The sequence below is a fragment of the Carlito syrichta genome, unplaced genomic scaffold (assembly GCF_000164805.1).
Source record: "Carlito syrichta isolate Samal-C Ts95f unplaced genomic scaffold, Tarsius_syrichta-2.0.1 Scaffold302555, whole genome shotgun sequence".
In the NCBI taxonomy this organism is placed as follows: domain Eukaryota; kingdom Metazoa; phylum Chordata; class Mammalia; order Primates; family Tarsiidae; genus Carlito; species Carlito syrichta.
In genome coordinates this window covers 152,277-170,780 of record NW_007246651.1, presented here as the reverse complement: position 1 = coordinate 170,780, position 18,504 = coordinate 152,277, and the positions used below count along the sequence as shown (strand labels likewise).

The 18,504-nt window shown below is 47.5% G+C and overlaps 1 protein-coding gene across 1 annotated transcript in view; it reads right to left on the bottom strand.

Annotated features, from left to right (window-relative positions):
• The window catches only part of ATP6V0A4 (ATPase H+ transporting V0 subunit a4), a 66,255-nt gene that overhangs the window by 3,290 nt on the left and 44,461 nt on the right, over window positions 1-18,504 (bottom strand). The window contains exons 17-18 of the mRNA XM_008056841.1: window positions 18,324-18,452; window positions 13,002-13,119 (exon numbers count right to left, since the gene is read on the bottom strand). Coding sequence (XP_008055032.1) covers window positions 13,002-13,119; window positions 18,324-18,452 — 247 coding nt within the window. The remainder of the gene's footprint in view (window positions 1-13,001; window positions 13,120-18,323; window positions 18,453-18,504) is intronic.

Genomic DNA, 18,504 nt, shown 5'->3' with positions numbered 1-18,504 from the left:
ATGGGAGCGGACACTGCACTCCAGTCTGGGCAACAGAGTGAGACTCCAACTCAAAAAATAAATAAAAAATAAAAAAATAAAAAACATGCAAAACCATACTAACTTGCTAAAATCATGTTAAAATGCACAAGAATTGTTATCATGAAAGTAGGGAGTGTGGTTACTTCAAAGAAAGAAAAAGAAAGTTGGGATGGGGAAGGGACCCACAAGGTGGGGCAGGGCTTCTAATTTTTGAATGAGAGCTAGTTATAAGTTGCTTCTTTTTTTTCCTACAAAAATCCATTAGGCTGTATATATACTATGTGCACTTTTGTAAACATGCTATATTTCACAATATAAATGCTTTTTAAAAGATTAGATTTCTAACCGCATTTCAAAAAAATTTTAGCGGATATTTTTTCAGTCACTTTGATGCACAGGGCACAGGCTAGGTCCTGAGAACGAGGTAAACTCAGTCCTACTTTAGAAAGTGGCTTTCTTCACTCTTGGTGGTCACAGGTCCCTTTTAAAATCTGGAGAAAGACATGAATCCTTTTCCCAAGAAAATGCACACACTGACACTCAACATTTTAAACATAGTTTCAGGGGATTTGCAGACAGCCTGAAGTTCATCCACAGAGTGATCAGAGCCAAATCTAGAAGAATACAATACACACACCACACAGGCCCACCTGACCTCCTCCTCCACCACCTTCTTCACCTTCCTACCCTACGTCCCTAGTTATTTCTCACTCCCCGACCTCACAACACTGTATCCATACATTTCTTACTTATCTGCTCCACAGAGTCTCTCAAAGGATGACAGGGAATATTCTAAATGTACCTGAGAAGGGTGAAATCTCCAAGGTAGAAGATCATGGGAGGGTATAGGGAAAAGCCTCACCCCAGCTCATTGCCCAGGAGGGCTCTCCCTGCCCAGCTGTACAACTGGGGTCAGTGCTTAGATGTGCTGGGCTAAGAGCACTGTGAAGGCTTCTTCTCCAGGGACCACACCCAACAGCTTGGGACGTGCACCTTGCAGGGACATACTATCATTACATCATCATATATGAGGGTCCCCACTAGGAGGTCACAATGACCCAGCCCAGAGAGATAACAGTCTGTCACTCACAAGTGGCCATTGAGACACAGTGGAAGCAGACACATGGAATGCAAGGAAGAGTCCCCATGTCTGTCTTTGAGGGTGATGTAGGGGTCTTTCACCTATGGGAACAACTTCATCCCCATCTGGTTGAACAGTACCTAAGATTTAGGGGGTAGGTGGTTACTGCCTAGCCTGGCCAGTACAGTAGGCTAACTGCTAGAACCACTGAGAAAAGCCCAGGCACACAAAGGTTAAACTTCTTGCATACAGTACTCAGTCAAAAGTGGTGGAGCAGGAACTAGAATCTAAGTCAGTATTTTAATTTTTTCCTCTATTCTTCCAAACTACCTTTTCATACAACTGTTGGTATGCAGTAGAAGCCAGATCTAGCAGGAACTTCCAGAATGACCCAATGGGTAAACCAAGCCAGGCAGCTGCAAGCCATATGAATTTTTAGGAGTCAAACAACCCCCTCAGTGTGCATGAGCTGGCCAGAGAACACTGCAGCACACAGTGCCAAACTCCAGCCCAGGTAATGAAAGTACCCAGACTCTTCCTCCTGTCTTCTCTAGACTCATCTAGACTATCGTGACCCAAGTCTTCCAAACTCCCACTGAGGCTGGAGCTGAAGACTGACATGAACACCACTGACCACACAAAGCACAGAGATACTCTTTGGGGAACAAAGTAGGTGACAGTCCTGAGTTAACCTCTTCTTATGAGTGCACTGATGTGCATCAGTGCACACGAGTAAACATATGCGGGTGTCGTAGGGTTTGTGCTGCAGGGACCTGTAGTCAGAGTGCCAGCGTCTACACACTTATGTGCAGATGAGAGTGTGTATGTAAGAGTCTGTGCATGGCCTGAGTTGTGAAGAGCACACCAATGCCAAGCACCGAAGTCTCTAGCTAATCAACACCCAGACACACTTTTAATGCCTGGGCTTTTATCCATTCAGCACATATACTGGCCAGAGCATATTCTCTGTTCCAGGCATTATGCTTGGTACTGGGAATGCAGAGATAAAAGTCGAGGTCTTGGCCTTCAAGGAGCTCATAGTCTAGTAGGCTATCTGAGACAGAATTATAACTTAGCCAGACCAGGGGCATCCCCAGAACCAGGGGAAGGCATCCTCCAGTCTGGAGGACTCGGAAGGAAGGTTTCTGGCTGAATTCTGAAGTAGAAATTAAATCTCAGTTAGAGAGAGAGTTTTGTGGGGTTTTTTTAGTTGGTACCTTACTCTGTTGCCCAGGCTGAAGGGCAGTGGCATGCTCACAGCCACTGCAGCCTCGACGTGCTGGGCTCAGGCAATTAAGTAGCTGGAACTACAGGCGCATGCCACCACAACTGGCTAATTTTTTGATTTACTGTAGAGATGAGGTCTTGCCAAGTTGCCCAGGCTGGTCTCAAACCCCTGGGCTCAGGCAATCCTCTTGCCTCTGCCTCCTAAAGTGCTGGAATTGCGGCAGGGAGCCCTTCCCCCAAGGCTCATAAGATGAAGGCCTTCTCAGAACAGAGTAGGGGCCCCCTCTTAGTACAGTAGGATAATAGCCTTCCCAGGATAATAAAAGAGTTCTTTTAGCACCATAAGATAAGAACTTTCCTGGATGATACATATTAGAAAGATATGTGGCCCCAAACTGTAGCGCAAGTGCAACTCTGCTGTAACCTTGAGCTATGAAATACCCAATTAGCCAGTATGTTACTAATATGTACGCCTTAGTGGAAGAACAAGGAAGCTAAAATTGTATAAAAGGCAATGGCCCCTATGCTTGGGGCTCAACCTTTGGATGCGAATCCGCTCAGCCGGTGCCAGCACGAATAAACGCTGTTTCCTGGCAAAGTGGCCTTGGTGTCCCATCTCTCTGTGTAAAGATTCCTGCTACATTTCTGGTGTGTTGGCTGAGCAACGAGAGGCAGAGACGTTGTTTCCACCTTCCTTGTCGCCGGGATACGACCCCCAGGACGCCAGGAGAGGTGACCCCACCTGGTGCCAGTGGACTGTTTGATCCGTCGGAGACTAGCACTCCCGGCGTGCTGGAGTAAGGACCTTGGGAGCACAACAGAACCCGGTAAGGCTCAGGAACCAGTCCAGGGAGCCACGCCCATCGGATGAGTAAGCACCGGGTTCAATTTGGTAGACTTGCCCCTAAGAGGCAGAAGGGGAGCTTGATCACCTCCCAGAGTTGCCCGAGTCGTCCCACAGGGGGACGACACCATAACTCTAAGGCACTGGGTGGCGGTTTGGAGACGGTGTGTGAAGGTGAGTGAACCAGACGCCACCTGGTGGCGAAGCAAGTGCTGTAGCCCTGATTGGGCTCCGGTGGTGACCTTCAAAGGGCTAAACAGCGGGAGTAGATTCGGGGACCAGTGGTGACCTTCGTATTGGCTAAACAGTGGGAGTAAGTCCTGTAGTGGGACCGAAACCTGGTCGGGGGGGTTATACCGACTCGCCTATTGCCAAGAAGGCCCTGAAATATCTCCTGTAGTAGGAGGACAGCACCCTGGGTCGAAACCTGGTGGTGGGGGGGGTGTGTTATACCAACTCACCTACTGCCAGAAGATACCTGAAATATCCCCCCGAAGGGTATGGCTGGAAAAGGACAAAGCAGCTATCCAATCCTCTTATCCACGCCCCCATTCCTTCCCGCCTTGTGTGTGATTGTCATCTTTTAGTAGGAGGAAATGGGTGGCGATCAGAGTAAGCTTACCCCTTTAGAATGCATGGTAAGGAATTTCAAAAAGGGATATTCAGAGAATTATGGTATTAACTCCCAGAAAGCTTCAGACCCTCTGTGAAGTAAACTGACCTTCGTTTGGGATGGGGGTGTGGCCCTCTGAGGGGTCGCTAGACAAGAGACTAGTTAGTAAGGTGTTTGGCGTCATTGTGGGGATCCAGGTCACCCAGACCAGTGTCCCGACATTGACTGTTTGCAAGATGTATTCCTCTCTCACCCACCTTGGATAAAAGTGTGTCTAAAAAACAGCTATAGAATAATGCTGGCTCAAGCAACAGCTCCCTCAAGGTGCCAACCGGAATCAAAAAAAACCCGTTCTGTCTGAGGAACCTGAGGAGACCCTCCCACCTTACACTCCACTGTACCCCTCATTGCCACCTGCACCCTGCCACCTGCTGCAGCCGAAGCAGTCAGGGGTTGGTCTCAGCCCAGAATCCACCCCTTCCCCAAGGTCACCCGAAATGCCCCAGGCAGCAGCTACTCCAGATTCACCAATGTTAACTCCTTATATCCCAGAGGAAGGTACCAGGGTAATTTTGCTGACAGTCCCCCCATGAATGTCAAGACCCTTTACAACTGCTATTAAGGGAAACTAGAGGGCCCCTATACTACAATCCAGATGGCCAAATCCAAAAGGGGGGGCAACGTAGTTTTATATATCAGCCTTTTACCACCACTGACCTTCTGAACTGGAAACATCATATGCCCTTATGTACTATGAAGCCTCAGGCCATGACTGATCTAATGCAGTCCATCATTCAGACCCACAAGCCCACTTGGACTGATTGCCACTAGCTCCTCTTAACTTTGTTTAACACTGAAGAACATCATCGCATGACTCAGGCTGCTTTAAAATGCTAGAGGAGCACACACCTGAAGGAACACTAAACTCACAAACATATGCCCAAAGTCATTTCCCCAAGGAAAACCCCCAATGGGACCCCAATGATGGCTGTGGATTTCAAATGCTCAAACATTATCAGGAGGCCCTTTTGGATGGTATTAAGGAAGGAGGGAAAAAGGCCATAAATATGAATAAAACCTCAGAGGTACTCCAAAGCCCCAAAGAGAGCCCCAGCCAGTTTTATGACAGGCTATGCAAGGCGTTCCATCTTTACACTCCCTTTGACCCAGAGACAGCTGAAAATCAGTGAATGATTAATGCAGCCTTTGTGAGTCAAGCTCAGGGAGACATCCAGTGAAAAATTACAGATGTTAAAGGGCTTTGCTGGGATGAATGGTAGCAACTGATAGAGGTTGCAACAAAGATATTTGTTAATTGAGACCAAGAGGCCCAAAAGGAGGCAGACTGGAAAATGAAAAAGAAAGTAGACCTGCCTGCTTGCCACTGTTTTGGCAGAGCCACACACCTGGGGAACTGCCCCACCAGGCCAAGGCTAAGACAAGCAGAGAGGACAGCAAGAAGGGCCACCCCACCTAGTGATAAGATTGGGGTGGAACCAATGTGCTCACTGCTTCCAGGAGGAGCACTGGAAAAATGAATGCCCAGAGTCAGAAAATTTCTGTCCAGTTCCTCAAGGAAGAGGGAGAGGCCAGGGGGTTCAGGGACAATACCAGCCTGTACCTCAACCATACATGGTTCCCAAGAATCATTTTGTTGGCCTAGCTGCCATGGAAAATGATGGGAAAGACTAGGACAGACCGGGTTCCATTTTACTAGGCCCCTGGGAGCCTATGGTCCGAATGACTGTGGGGGGCTGCCTCTTGACTTCATGGTAGATACCGGGGCAGAACATTCCGTAGTAACCCAACCTGTGGGCCCTCTTTCACCAATACAAGCTACCATTGTGGGAGCCATGGTGGCTGAGCCCATCACCCCTTTTTACAGCCCCAGCAATGCAATTTAGGGGGCCATGAAGTTGTCCGTGAATTCCTTTACCTCCTGCATTGTCCAGTGGCTTTAATGAGCGGAGACCTCTTGGGAAAGCTGCAAGCCCAAATAACCTTCTACTCCAATGACCTGGCAACTTTATCACCGGGGAGTCCTGAAGCAAAAAGCATGATTCTTATAGTCCCTGGAGGGGAAGAGTGGCACCTCTATAGCCTCATAGAATAGCCACAACAAGAACCTGAACTTCCCTTCAAGGTGCCTAGGGTATGGACTGAGGATAATTCCCCCAGATTGGCCCATAACATACCCCCAGTAGTAATAGAACTAAAGCTGGGGGCTGTGCCCATCTGTCAGCAACAGTATTTCATCCCTTGCAAGGAGCAGGTTGGGATCAAAAGCACCTGGAGAGACTTAAAATACAGAATCCTCTGGCCCTGTTAGTCATTCTGGAATACGCCACTACTGCCAGTTCAGAAACAGGGGACAGATGATTACAGACTGGTTCAAGACTTACTGGTGGTCAGTCAAGCCAGTGTTACTTTCCACCCCATTGTCCCCAACCCCTACACTCTCCTAAGCCTTATCCCTGCTGAAGCCACCTTCTTTGCCTGTTTACCTCAAAGATGCTTTCTTTTATATTCACTTGGCTCCTCAAAGTCAGCTAATTTTTGCTTTTCAATGGGAAAATCCTAATAACGGTAATAAAAGCCAATTGACTTGGACTAGACTGCCACAGGTTTTCAAAAATTCCCCAACTATTTTTGGTACAGTGCTAGCCTCTGACTTAAAGGAGCCGCTTCTCCAATATGTGAACGATCTGCTGCTGGCTGGGCGAACATGGGAGGACATGAAAGGAACACAGCAGCTCCTTACCCTCCTATGGAAGGCCAGCTATAATGTTTCAAAGAAAAAGGCCCAAATCGGCCAAAAGAAGGTAAAATATCTCAGCTTCTATTTATCCCAGGGGCAACGTCAGCTCAGCCCGGAAAGAAAGCAAGCTGTTTGCTCCATTCCAATTCCAACTACCAGACATCAGGTTCGGGAATTTCTTGGAGCCACAGGGTTTTGTAGAATTTGGATACCTAACTTTTTACTGCTGGAAAAGCCTCTCTATGAAGCCACAAAGGGTGTAGAAGGAGAGCCTATGTTATGGGAACAAGCACAACAGAAGGTCTTCGAGGAAATCAAGTGAGTCGTTGTTAGCACACCTAGCTTGGGGCTCCCTGACATATCTAAGTCGTTTTTCCTGTACATACATGAGCATACTGGAGTGGGGGTAGGGATCTTAACCCAAATGCTAGGGTCATGACATCGCCCAGTAGCATACCTCTCCAAGCAGTTTGACTCTGTTGCTCGAAGCTGGCCGCCTTACCTATGGGCACTCGCTGCCACGGCCCTTCTAGAGGCAGAGGCTGACAAATTAACTGTGGAACAAGAACTAATGGTCTGGGTGCCACACTTGGAGTTAACATTAATGGAATATAAAGGGCAACACTGGTTGACTAACACTGAAATGGTCAAATACCAGGGACTGTTATGTGAGAATCCACGCATTCACTTGGAAGTGGCACGGACTCTCAACCCTGCAACCTTGCTGCCTACCGAGCCAGGTCAGCCCTGTCGTGACTGCATCGAGGTCATGGACGAGGTATTCTCTAGCCAACCTGACTCGACAGACCAGCCTCTCAGGGATCCCGATGTGGAATATTTCACTGACAGCAGCAGCTTCATAAGGGAGGGAGAATGGTTTGCAGGATACTGTGTAGTAACCCTGCAGTCTACCACTGAGGCAAAGCCTCTGCCAGAAAGGACTTCAGCACAAAAGGCGGAATTAATTACACTAACCTGAGCACTCCAGCTAGCAACAGGAATAAATGTCAATACATACACTGACTCTAATATGCCTTCACCACTCTCCATGCACACGGGGCTTTATATAAGGAGAAGTGCTTAATCAACTCAGGAGGCAAGGACGTAAAATATGGTAAAGAAATTCTTGAACTCTTAGATGCTATATGGGCCCCTAAAAAGGTAGCAGTCATGCATTGCTGGGGACACCAGAGGAGAGAAATGATGGTTACTCAAGGAAACCAGAAGGTAGACTGGGAGGCAAAACTTGCAGTCTCCCAAGGAACAACGGAGTCAATGACTTTGGCTGCTACATTGTTCCCAAGTCCACTGGCAGAATGGGACCCTAATTATTCACAGCGTAAGCGAACTAGGTTCCAAACTGAAGATGGGAATTATCTCCCAGGTGGATAGTGGAAATTTTAAAACAGGCGAGTTGCAGTCCCTGAGGCTTTGGCTCCAACCTTTGTCAAACATTTTCATCAAGAAACTCATAGGGGCCAGACAACTCTCGAGACTACATTAGGCCAGCACGTCTATGTTCCCCGACTCTCCAGTATAGCCCGTGCATTATGTGAGCAACGTGAAGTATGTGCCCGAAATAACCCATGGCAGGGGCCTAAGATTTCTCTAGGAGTGCATTGCATTGAAGGGGCCCCATTTGAAAACATAACTGTGGACTTCACTGAGCTTCCTTGGGCTTGAGGCTATAAATATCTGTTAGTTTTTGTGTGTGCTTTCTTGGGTTGGGTAGAGGTCTTTCCTACCCGCACCGAAAAGGCACGTGAAGTGGCATGGCTGCTTCTAAAAGAAATCATTCCCTGATTCGGAATCCCAATCACTATAGGATCAGACAATGGGCCGGCATTTGGGGCTGAGGTAAATACAATCAATGACAAGGGGCTTGAAAATCACATGGAAATTACACACTGCCTATCACCCCCAGAGCACTGGAAAAGTGGAACAGATAAACCGAACTCTTAAACTACAACTGAGTAAACTGTCAGAAAACTCACTTGTGATGGGACCAGCTGTTGCCGGCAACAGCTAAGAATCAGGTCTAGCTCCACTAAGCACACAGGATTTTCCCCTTTTGAAATTCTTTATGGGTGCCCTCCTCCCACTGTTAAAAGTATAAAAAGAAATTTAAAAGAGGTGGGTAATCTTACTCTAAGATAGCAGACCGTAGGCTCTAGTCTCAGCCCTTACCACTATACATTATTGGGTTAGAGAGCGGCTACCTGTGAGCTTAACCACAGCCGCTCACCCCTTTAAACCAGAGGATGATGTATGCGTAAAGGAATGGAACATCCAGTCCCTAAAGCCCCTTTGGAGAAGTCCGTTTACTGTTATTTTGTTCACCCCCACTGCAAAAAAGGTAGCTGAGGTTGACCCCGGGATTCATCACAGCAGAGTGAAACTGGCCTTCCAAGACCGGGAGTTTATAGCTAATCTATCAACACCCGGGAAGCTGACTCTCCAGAAAAAAAACAGGACGTGACCCCAGGATCTTAGAAGACTGCAATCCTGCTTTAGTCACTCCAGAAGCTGACTAATCTATGCATAAGAAGCTTGAGGAATCAACCATCAAACAAGCAAACAGACTGTGTTTTTAGTGTAATGCAATGTCATCCCTTGCTAGTGTCTGTTGCTGTAATTCTTGCCTTGGGTTTTGCTGCAGGTTTAACATCGGTTGCTCCAGACAGCTGGACCTGTGGTGAGAGGTTACTGTTAGCACTCTTTTATCGCTTTTGGATAGGATGTATAAACATTGTCTATTGTTACTAATCTGGCTCCCCTTTGTAATTTCAAAGCCCTCTGCTTCATGTGACCCATGTATTCGCACAACCAGGTCGGGTCAAGGAGTTATCTGGACCCTCCTTTACCAGACCCATTTCTCTTGTGGGGAAACTATTTCAGGGACCTGCAGGCACAATAAGACTATCTGTTCTATTTGTCAGCAAGAAAATCAGTACACCTGCTTCAACTCACAATACCCCCCAAGTGAAGAATGGCTAGAGGTCCATCGCACCAAGGAGAAAGGGTATTTAATTAACCGAACCCTAATCACTGACCCCTGCCAACTGGTGTCTGTATTCTTGGATGCCTGCTTGGCCACGAATGAAACCTGGTGGTATGCTGTAACCCACAGTACCGGTACTAAATCATGGAAAGCTTAGCCTGGGAGAGGGAGTAGAGGCTGAATGATAACTATATATGTGAATATGTGAACAGCCTCCAAATGGAATGTGGGCCCCCTGTTATAGTTCATCTGAATTATTATGTCCTCGTTGGGTTTGTGCATCATGGGACACTTGGAGAGGCTGAGGTAAAGTTGCGTTCCTTCAAAAGGGTGTTGCCACCTCTAGTTGCAAATCAGGATCCTGTTAATATTACCATCTTTAACCTAAAAGATCCAGGATAGAAAACAGGCCTTCAACTTGGCATATGTATCCATGGGCGAGGTCTTGACCCTGGAGCCCTACTGTATGTCAAAAGAGTCACAATCCCACTCCAAGCCTGCTCCTATAAGGTCTTTTATTCCTTTTATGAAGAAATAGAAAGTAGTCCTCCTCCCCTCTTCATTATGACTAGAAATCTGTTCCTAACCTTGACAGAAACTATCGCTAAGTCTCTAAAGACCTCCTCTTGTTATGTATGTAGGGGAACAAATATGGGAGATCAATGACCATGGGAAGCTAAAAAACTGGAACCCCACGAGCACCGCAATAAAACAGGATATCCTAGCCCTGCCAATGGAATTTGGCTACTTAAAACCTCAGTTATAGGAAAAAATTGTGTTGCCTGATGGGAAATGAAGTTTAACATTCCTGTCGGAAGTCTGACATGCTTAGGCCAAAGGTATTATAATGCCACGACTAACAAAACTCAATGGTGGGCGTCCCCAGACCATCCTGAACCGAACCCTCACCCTTTGTCTAACTTACCCAGCCTCCAACAGGCATGGAGTGCTATTGACACAAATATCATATGGTGGGTCCCAAATGGACTACATTGGCTCTGTGGAAAAATAGCCTACACTGTACTTCCTTCAGACTGGACAGGATCTTGTGTGTTAGGGTCTATTCAGCCTTCCTTTTTCCTACTCCCACTTGTAAAGGGAAAACAATTGGGGGTCCAAATATATAAAACCTGAAACTCCCAAAGAAAGCAACGTGCTCTACAAATTGGAGACTGAAAGATAATGAATGCCCCCCAGAGTATACTATCCAAGACCATGCCCCAGCTACCTGGGCACAGGAGGGATCTTGGGGCTATCAGACCCCCATTTACATGCTAAGTCACATAATTCGATTACAGGCAGTTATTAAAATTATAACTAATAAAACTACAAAGGCCCTTAAAATTTAGCCAAACAGCAAACTAAGATGTGCAATGCCATTTATCAAAACCTCTTAGCTTTAGATTACTTGCTTCTGAAGAAGGAGTTTGTGGAAAGTTTAACTTAAGCAACTGCTGCTTACAAATAGATGATAAGGGAAATCACAGATCGAATGAAAAAGCCTACTCATGACCCAGTCCAAACCTGGAAAGGGTGGGACCCCGAAGAACTGTTTGGAGGTTGGTTCCCCACTTTTGGAGGATTTAAAACCCTCATAGGTGTTGTACTCCTGATGTTGGGAATTTGCCCACATCTTAATCCTTCCCTGTCTAGGTCCCTTAGTTATAAGGTCTGTCACCATCCTCATTGAGGCCATGGTTGAAAGAAAAATAGCAATGCATGTTATGCTGCTATGGAAGTACAAACCCTTAAACCAGAGTGATGTTCTACAACCCTAGGAAGGGATTCGAGCATCAAAGGGGGGAATGAGGCAGGGAGCCCCTCCCCCAAGCCTCATTAGAGCAAGGCCTTCCCAGACCAGAGTAGGGGCTCCCCCTTAGTGCAGTAAGATACAAGCCTTCTCAGGATAATGAAAGAGTTCTTCTAGCATCATACGGTAAGAACTTTCTTGGATGATACATATTAGAAAGAAATGTGACCCCAATCTTAGTGTGCAAGTGTAACTCTGCTGTAAACTTGAGCTATGAAATACCCAATTAGCCAGTATGTTACTAATATGTAAACCTTATCAGGGGAACAAGGAAGCTAAAACTGTATAAAAGGCAATGCCACCCTGCACTCAGGGCTCAGCCTTTGGATGCGAATCCGCTGAGGCGGTGCCAGTACGAATAAATACTGTTTCCTGGCAAAGTGGCCTGGGTGTTCTGTCTCTCTCTGTAAAGATTTCTGCTACAGGATTACAGGTGTGAGCCATCATGCCCAGCAAAGGGAGAGAGTTAAAAAAGGAAAGGGTATTTCAGGTGTATGAGTGGTAGGATCAGACACAGAGGGCCCCAAAGAGTAAGGCCTCTTCAGGAGACACCACATTGCTCCTCAAGGCCGCTGCATATGAAATGGGTGGGCCCAGGGCACTGGGGGGCTCTGAGGAACACTGGTGAGAGACAAGACCAGAGAAACAGGCAGAGAGCAAGATAGGGCTCACAAAGTGAGTTGTGAGTCAGGATTTCTGACTTCAGCCAACACTGGGGCTTGGTTCTTTATCACATGTGGATTTCTGGACCCAGCCTGACTGACCCTGGACTGCTATGAATTCACCAAGGTGGTGAGCACATCCTGAGGTTCAGCCCAATGGGCAGCCAACTGGCTCCCACCAATGCTCCTCATCAAGGCAGGCCTGCTCTCAAGGGTCAGCACCCTGGGAGGGTGTGGTAGCTTGAAAAATGTGCTCCTCCCCCCAGAAATGCCCACATCTTAATCCTAAAAATCTGCAGATATGATATATTAGGGGGCAAAAGGGACTTTGGTAAGACTATGGTAAGAATATATATACATATATACATATATATATATATATATATATAGAGAGAGAGAGAGAGAGAGAGAGAGAGAGAGAGAGACTTTCCTGGATGATCTAGGCATGCCCAGTGTCATCACAAGGGTGCTTAGAAAAGAAAGGCAGGGGAATCCAAGTCAAAGAAAAAGGAGATTTGATGAGTGGAGGAAGAGACTGAAGTGACGCAAGAGGGGTCACAAGCCAAAGAATGCACACAGCCTCAAGGAGCCGGAAAAGGCCAGGATGTGGACTTTCCTCCACAGCCTCCTGCAGACCCCGGCCCTGCCAATGCCTAGATCTTAGGACATCTGGTTCTGGCTTCAAGAACTGAAAGACAGTAAATCTGTGTTCTTTTTTTTTTTTTTTAGGAAGCAGGATTTATTGAGAGGACAGAAAAGCTCCCACAGTGGAAGGGAACCCAAAGGGGTTGCCCAACTGTGTTATTTTAAGCCATTAGGGTTTGTGGCAATTCGTTACAGCAGCAACAGCAGACACACAGCCATATGAAGCCAGATCCACTGAAAACAGTTACCACTTCCTAGAAGAGACGGTCTACATATACTCCATGATACCACAGATAACCCAGGGAGATGGGACTGGGCCCTGATGGGCTGCTCACTCACGTGCGTGGGCAAGACTGAGGGCCCAGAGTCGCAGGTAAGAGGCTGTGTTTGAGATGCAGCCCAGACAGTACTCAATGGTGTGGATGGCTTGGTGGACGAAGATGTCTCCAAAGTTGAACTGAAAGAGAGAAATTTTATTTCATTAAGTACCTTCTACACAAAAGGTATTAAAATGATACCCAGATGGATGAGGCATGGGCTTTGCTGTTAAGACACTTTCAGGGGAAAATGAATATGAATAGGCTTGGAGAAAGATCATTATGGGCACAAAGTGCAATATAGCAAGTGCAGTAACATTTCCCAGCAGCAGTTGAAAAAAGCTCAAAGAAAAGCTGGGTGCGGTGACTCGTGCCTGTAATCCCAGCACTATGGAAGGTTGAGGTGGGAGAATCACCACTTGAGGCCAGGAGTTCAAGAGCAGCCTGGGCAACATAGTGAGACCTCACCTCTACAAAAAGGGCGAGGTAGTCTCAGCTACTCAGGAGGCTGAGGTGGTAGGATCCCCCAAGCCCAGGAGCTTAAGGCTGTGGTGAGCTATGGTTGTGCCACTGCCCTCCAGTCTGGGCAACAGAGTAAGACATCTGACGCAAAAGAAAAAAGCTCAAAGAAAACTGCTTGGTAAGGGGAGATGAGATTTGTCCTGTGTCAGGAAGGATGAGTAGGGGTCAAAGGGAAAGATAAGTAAGGAAAGGCAGAGTGCTGGGATTAGGGCATGAGCCACCGCACCTGGGAACATCATCAACTCAAGTGTGAAACTTGGGATCTTGTTTAGGTGAGGAATAGACAATAGTGCTCTGGTGTTGAAGATTCTGGAAAGGCAAGTTCTGGATAGAGTTGAGAAGACAGCTTGGAGTCAGTGAGGAGCTATAAGACCCACTGAGCAGAAAGTGGCAGAAGAAATGAAGACACATTTTGGGATAGATTCATCTGGTAGCATAATGGTTTATAGGCCTGAAAGCCTATAGGCCAAAAAAGCCAATTAGGTAATGAGCTCAGTAATCCCAGGAATGAGGTGAAGAGACACAGCACAAAAACGCCATTGCTCGTTCTCCCTCCATGCACTTTGGTGTGGGGGACAATTTGGCACTGTCCCTGCCTCTCAAGTAGCTCACACCCTCAGCAGGAGACTACGGAACAGGACCCCACGCCGTGGTCTGGGAAGTGCAATATCCAAGTGGTACTGTGGGAACACAGAGAAGGCCCCTACCCAGGTGGGGCCAGGGTCATCCAGGGATCGGAGGCTCCTAGAAGAAGGGCATTGACAGAGAAGGCATGTGCTGCCTCTCAGACAGGTGACTTCAGGTGACTGCAGGCCATATAAGTAGACTCTTTCAGCATGTAGCAGTGAGGGTGGAATGGTGGCTCAGAAAAGTCTAGCTGGAAATGGACACCTGGGATCTCATCTGGGGAGAACTGAGATCAGCAAGGGAAAGATCAAAAAAAGAGGAAACATCTTCATTCAGAGATAAGAAAAAAAGAAACTCATAGCCGGGCTCAGTGGCTCAGCCTGTAATCCCGCGCCTTTGGGAGGCTGAGGTTAGTGGATTGCCTGAGCCCGCGGGTTCGAGACCCGCCTGGGCAGTGAGACCTCATCTCTACAATAAATAAAAAAATCAGCCGGGCATGGTAGCGCATGCCTGTAATTCCGGCTACTTGGAAGGCTGAGGCGGAAGGATCGCCAGAGCCCAGCAGGTCGAGGCTGCGGTGGCTGGGAGCGGCCACTGCACTCCAGTCTGGGCGACAGAGTGAGACTCCAACTCAAAAAAAAAAAAGAAACTCATGAGGAAAAGAAAAGGTCAAAGAAGCTGAAGGAGTCTCAGCCACAGTCAAGGATGTCTGTGGAGGGAGGGACATTCAGGAAGGAACAGGCACAAGACAAAGCTCAATGCTTCTCAATTTGGCAATGAGAACAGTCCTAAGAGACTGAAGGGACAGCAAGGGCAGATACGGAGTTAGCATGTGGAGAGGAGAGGCCTGCCTGGCTTTGTCCTAGCTCTGGGGAGGTAACTCAAACACTTGACATTTCCCAAGGGAAAGGGTGGGAAGGGGTCTTTGTGATTCATGGTGGGCCCCTGGGACCACACCTGACAGTTTATATGCTAATGGACTGATATGTGGTGGGCATCCTATAGCTTTTGTGGGGGCTCACCACACCAGGAAGTTCAACCACGTGCTGAGAGAGTTGAGACTGAGCTCCAGGACACCAGTGCATCCACCATTGGGTTGTAGTCGATCACTCAATCCTGCCTACTCAGGGAAACCCCAGTAAAACGCTGGACAGCTAAGTTTGGGTAAGCTTCCTGGGTTGACAATACTCTGCCACACATCAATGCCAGGAGAGTGATGAGCTCCCAAGAACACCAGCTTCACATGTGTAACTGCCTCGGTTCCAGATTCAACCCTATCACCTCTGCCTTTGGCTGGTTCTGATTTGTATCCTTTAGCTACAAAAAAGCTATAATTACAAGCATAATATTGCCCTGAGTTCTGGGAGTCTATCTATTAATTATTGACCCTGAAGTAGTCTCAGTGGTCCTCTGAATTTGTATAAGCTGATCTGAAGTGAGGATGGTCCTGGGGACCCCAGACTTGAGGCTGGAATCAGTTTTGGGTGGACTTGGCAGTCTAGAGGGCTACACCCTTAACCTTGAGCTTGGCTAATGCTAGTGTGAAAAGAAGTGGGAAAGGAATTTGAGAGGACAGGGTCAAGCACACACTTACCTCGAGAAGGAAGACCCACACATCATCCTACCCAGGGGAAGGGCCTGTGAGTAGAGATCAAAGTTGCCCCAACAAGGGCAGCCAGTCACAGAGGAGGTGGCAGGTAGAAACTGCCTGGATATAGGCCAGGCTCGGTGGCTCAGCCTGTAATCCCAGTACTTTGGGAGGCCGAGGCGAGTGGATTGCCTGAGCCCATGAGTTCAAGACCAGCCCGGGCAACTTGGCGAGACCTCATCGCTACAATAGAAATAAAATTAGCCTGGCGTGGTAGCGCGCGTCTGTAGTTTTGACTACTTGGTAGGCTGAGGTGGAAGGATTGCCAGAGCCCAGCAGGTCGGTGCTGTAGTGGCTGTGAGTGTGCAACAGCACTCCAGCCTGGGTGATAGAATAAGACTCGAAGTCAAAAAAAAAAAAAATTTGCCTGGATATACATTTGAGGGCACAGGGAGAGTAAATGAGGGAGGTTGCCCTGGACAGGCTGGGACTTGATGAGTCAGAAATTGTGTGGGTTGGATCCCAAAACATTTCAGCAGGTTTGAAATACGTGGTCTATTAATATTGGGTCATGGAGGAAAAGCCAGAGCTATGGTTAGAAAGTAACTAATCTGGCAACCCCCTGGGGTTCCCTCCCATTGTGAGAGATTTTCTGTCCTCTCAGAGAGATAAAGAAACTAATCTGTTGTTTCTAAGTTTGCTTTCACTCCAGTAAAGGACAAATACCTTCCAGTCCTGACCCCTGGGTAGAGGGGGAAGCTCCAGGCTGATCAACATATTCTCTCTAAACAATGGACCTAAAAACTGCTTAAGGACAAAAGCAGCCATTGGAGGGACAAAAGTGGCTTCAATCTTCAGGCACCCCACCTCCTCCACACCTTCCTCCTGGACTACCTCCTTAATGGCTCAAGGATCAGGGGTGGTACCAGATGGCCATGGGGCCTGCTTCATAGATAGCATCTATTGTAAAACCTAAGAACAGTATTTGAGATATTTTTCAGACTTTGTACTCTGATGGACCCCCAACCTCCACCCAAGCCCAGAGCACTAGGAAGTCAGCTTAACTGGTCCATGAGGCCCTGTCTCAGAAATTGGCTCTACAACAGGAAGACAGTCTCAATACTTCATGACATCAAGCAGCAGCCCCTAGCTCTCTACCAGCCATGTTCCCTTTAAAAACCTTATCCTCTTAATTTTTAAGGAAGCAAATTTGAGTAATTCCTCTTGACTTTCTTGCTCAGCTGGTTTGTGATATTAAATTCTTTCTCTAGCTGTAATGGCTGCATCAGTTTTGATTCTTCTGAGTAGCAGGCATAAGAAAGCAGTGTGGGTGACTCTCTGAATCCAGAATCTTGTTGGAAAAAATCTTCCATGATCCAGATTTTTCATTAATTCTTTTTTTTTTTAAGTCGGAGTCTCACTATCACTACAGGTGTGCGCCATCACGCCCAGCTAATTTTTGGATTTATTGTAGAGACAAGGTCTCGCCAAGTTCCCCAGGCTAGTCTCGAAACCCTGGGCTCAGGCAATCCTCTCACCTCTGCCTCCCAACGCGCTGGCAGCGCTGGCATTACAGGCGTGAACCCGCTGGACCTGGCTTCATTAATTTTAATTGATCAAATGAAACCTTTTTTCAGTAGGTAATTAACACTACAAATGAAGCCATTTATGGCATCTCTGGCTCCCATGGGAATCCTGTCCCCACTCCCTAATTAGAATAGAGCTCCAGCTGAAAGCTCCAGCCCTATTCAGTACTGTGGCTGACTTCAGTCATCATATGAAAACAGTCAGCTGCCGTCACCTGGAAGAATGTGGCACCCATTCCTGAGCAGGGAGCGGCTATGCTTGCACAGATAGGGGTGGTAAGGGATCAGGGAACAAAACAATTTGTGAATTCACATGAGAGGCAGACACCTTTACAGGAAGATCATAATGAAGGCAGCAGCCTCCTTAGGGGTGTGACTCCGATCCATGGAGGCTCAGGAACACATAGGACTCTCCCTGTCACTAGATCTGAGGCTGATATTCACCCTACACTTAGATATAGCAGTACTTGGGCTAAAATATTAAAATACTCCCACCTGGTTGATAAATAGTGTTCTTATTCACTTGGATGTTCCCCCATCCCGAGACCTTTCTGGGCTTCCATGACTCAGCGGTGACCAGGCTGTCACCCAGCCCTGCCACCTATGATCATGCTGATGGGTAGATACCCATGCCCTCCTGGCTTTTTTTTTTTTTTTTTTTTTTTTTTTTAGCGTTAGAGTCTCACTCTGTTACCCAGACTGGAGTGCAGTGGCACACTCCCAGCCACCACAGACTCAATCTGCTGGGCTCCAGCGATCCGCCTCAGCCTTCCAAGTAGCTACAGGTGCGCGCTACCACGCCCAGCTCATTTTTGATGTATTATAGAGACGAGGTCTCACCAAGTTGTTCGGGCTGGTATCAAACCCGTGGGCTCAGGCAATCCACTCGCCTTGGCCTCCCAAAGTGTTGGGATTACAGGCTGAGCCACCAAGCCCGGCCCCTCCTGGCTTTCAAGACCAGATCCCATTTCTAGAATCTGTGCAAACAAGGAAGTCTTTCTCAGGTACCCTAGTCCATTACCTCCTCCTCGTGATTGTCCTGAGCCCCGTGGTCCACCGCAGAAGTCTTATGACCAGTACTGTTGAAAGCACTAGAGTCGTCACCTTCAATGTTCTCCATGGCATCTTCTTGGATCATAGATGCCTGCAGCTGTCACCAAGCAAGGAAATGAGCAATGCACTAAACTCATCCTCAGGATCCT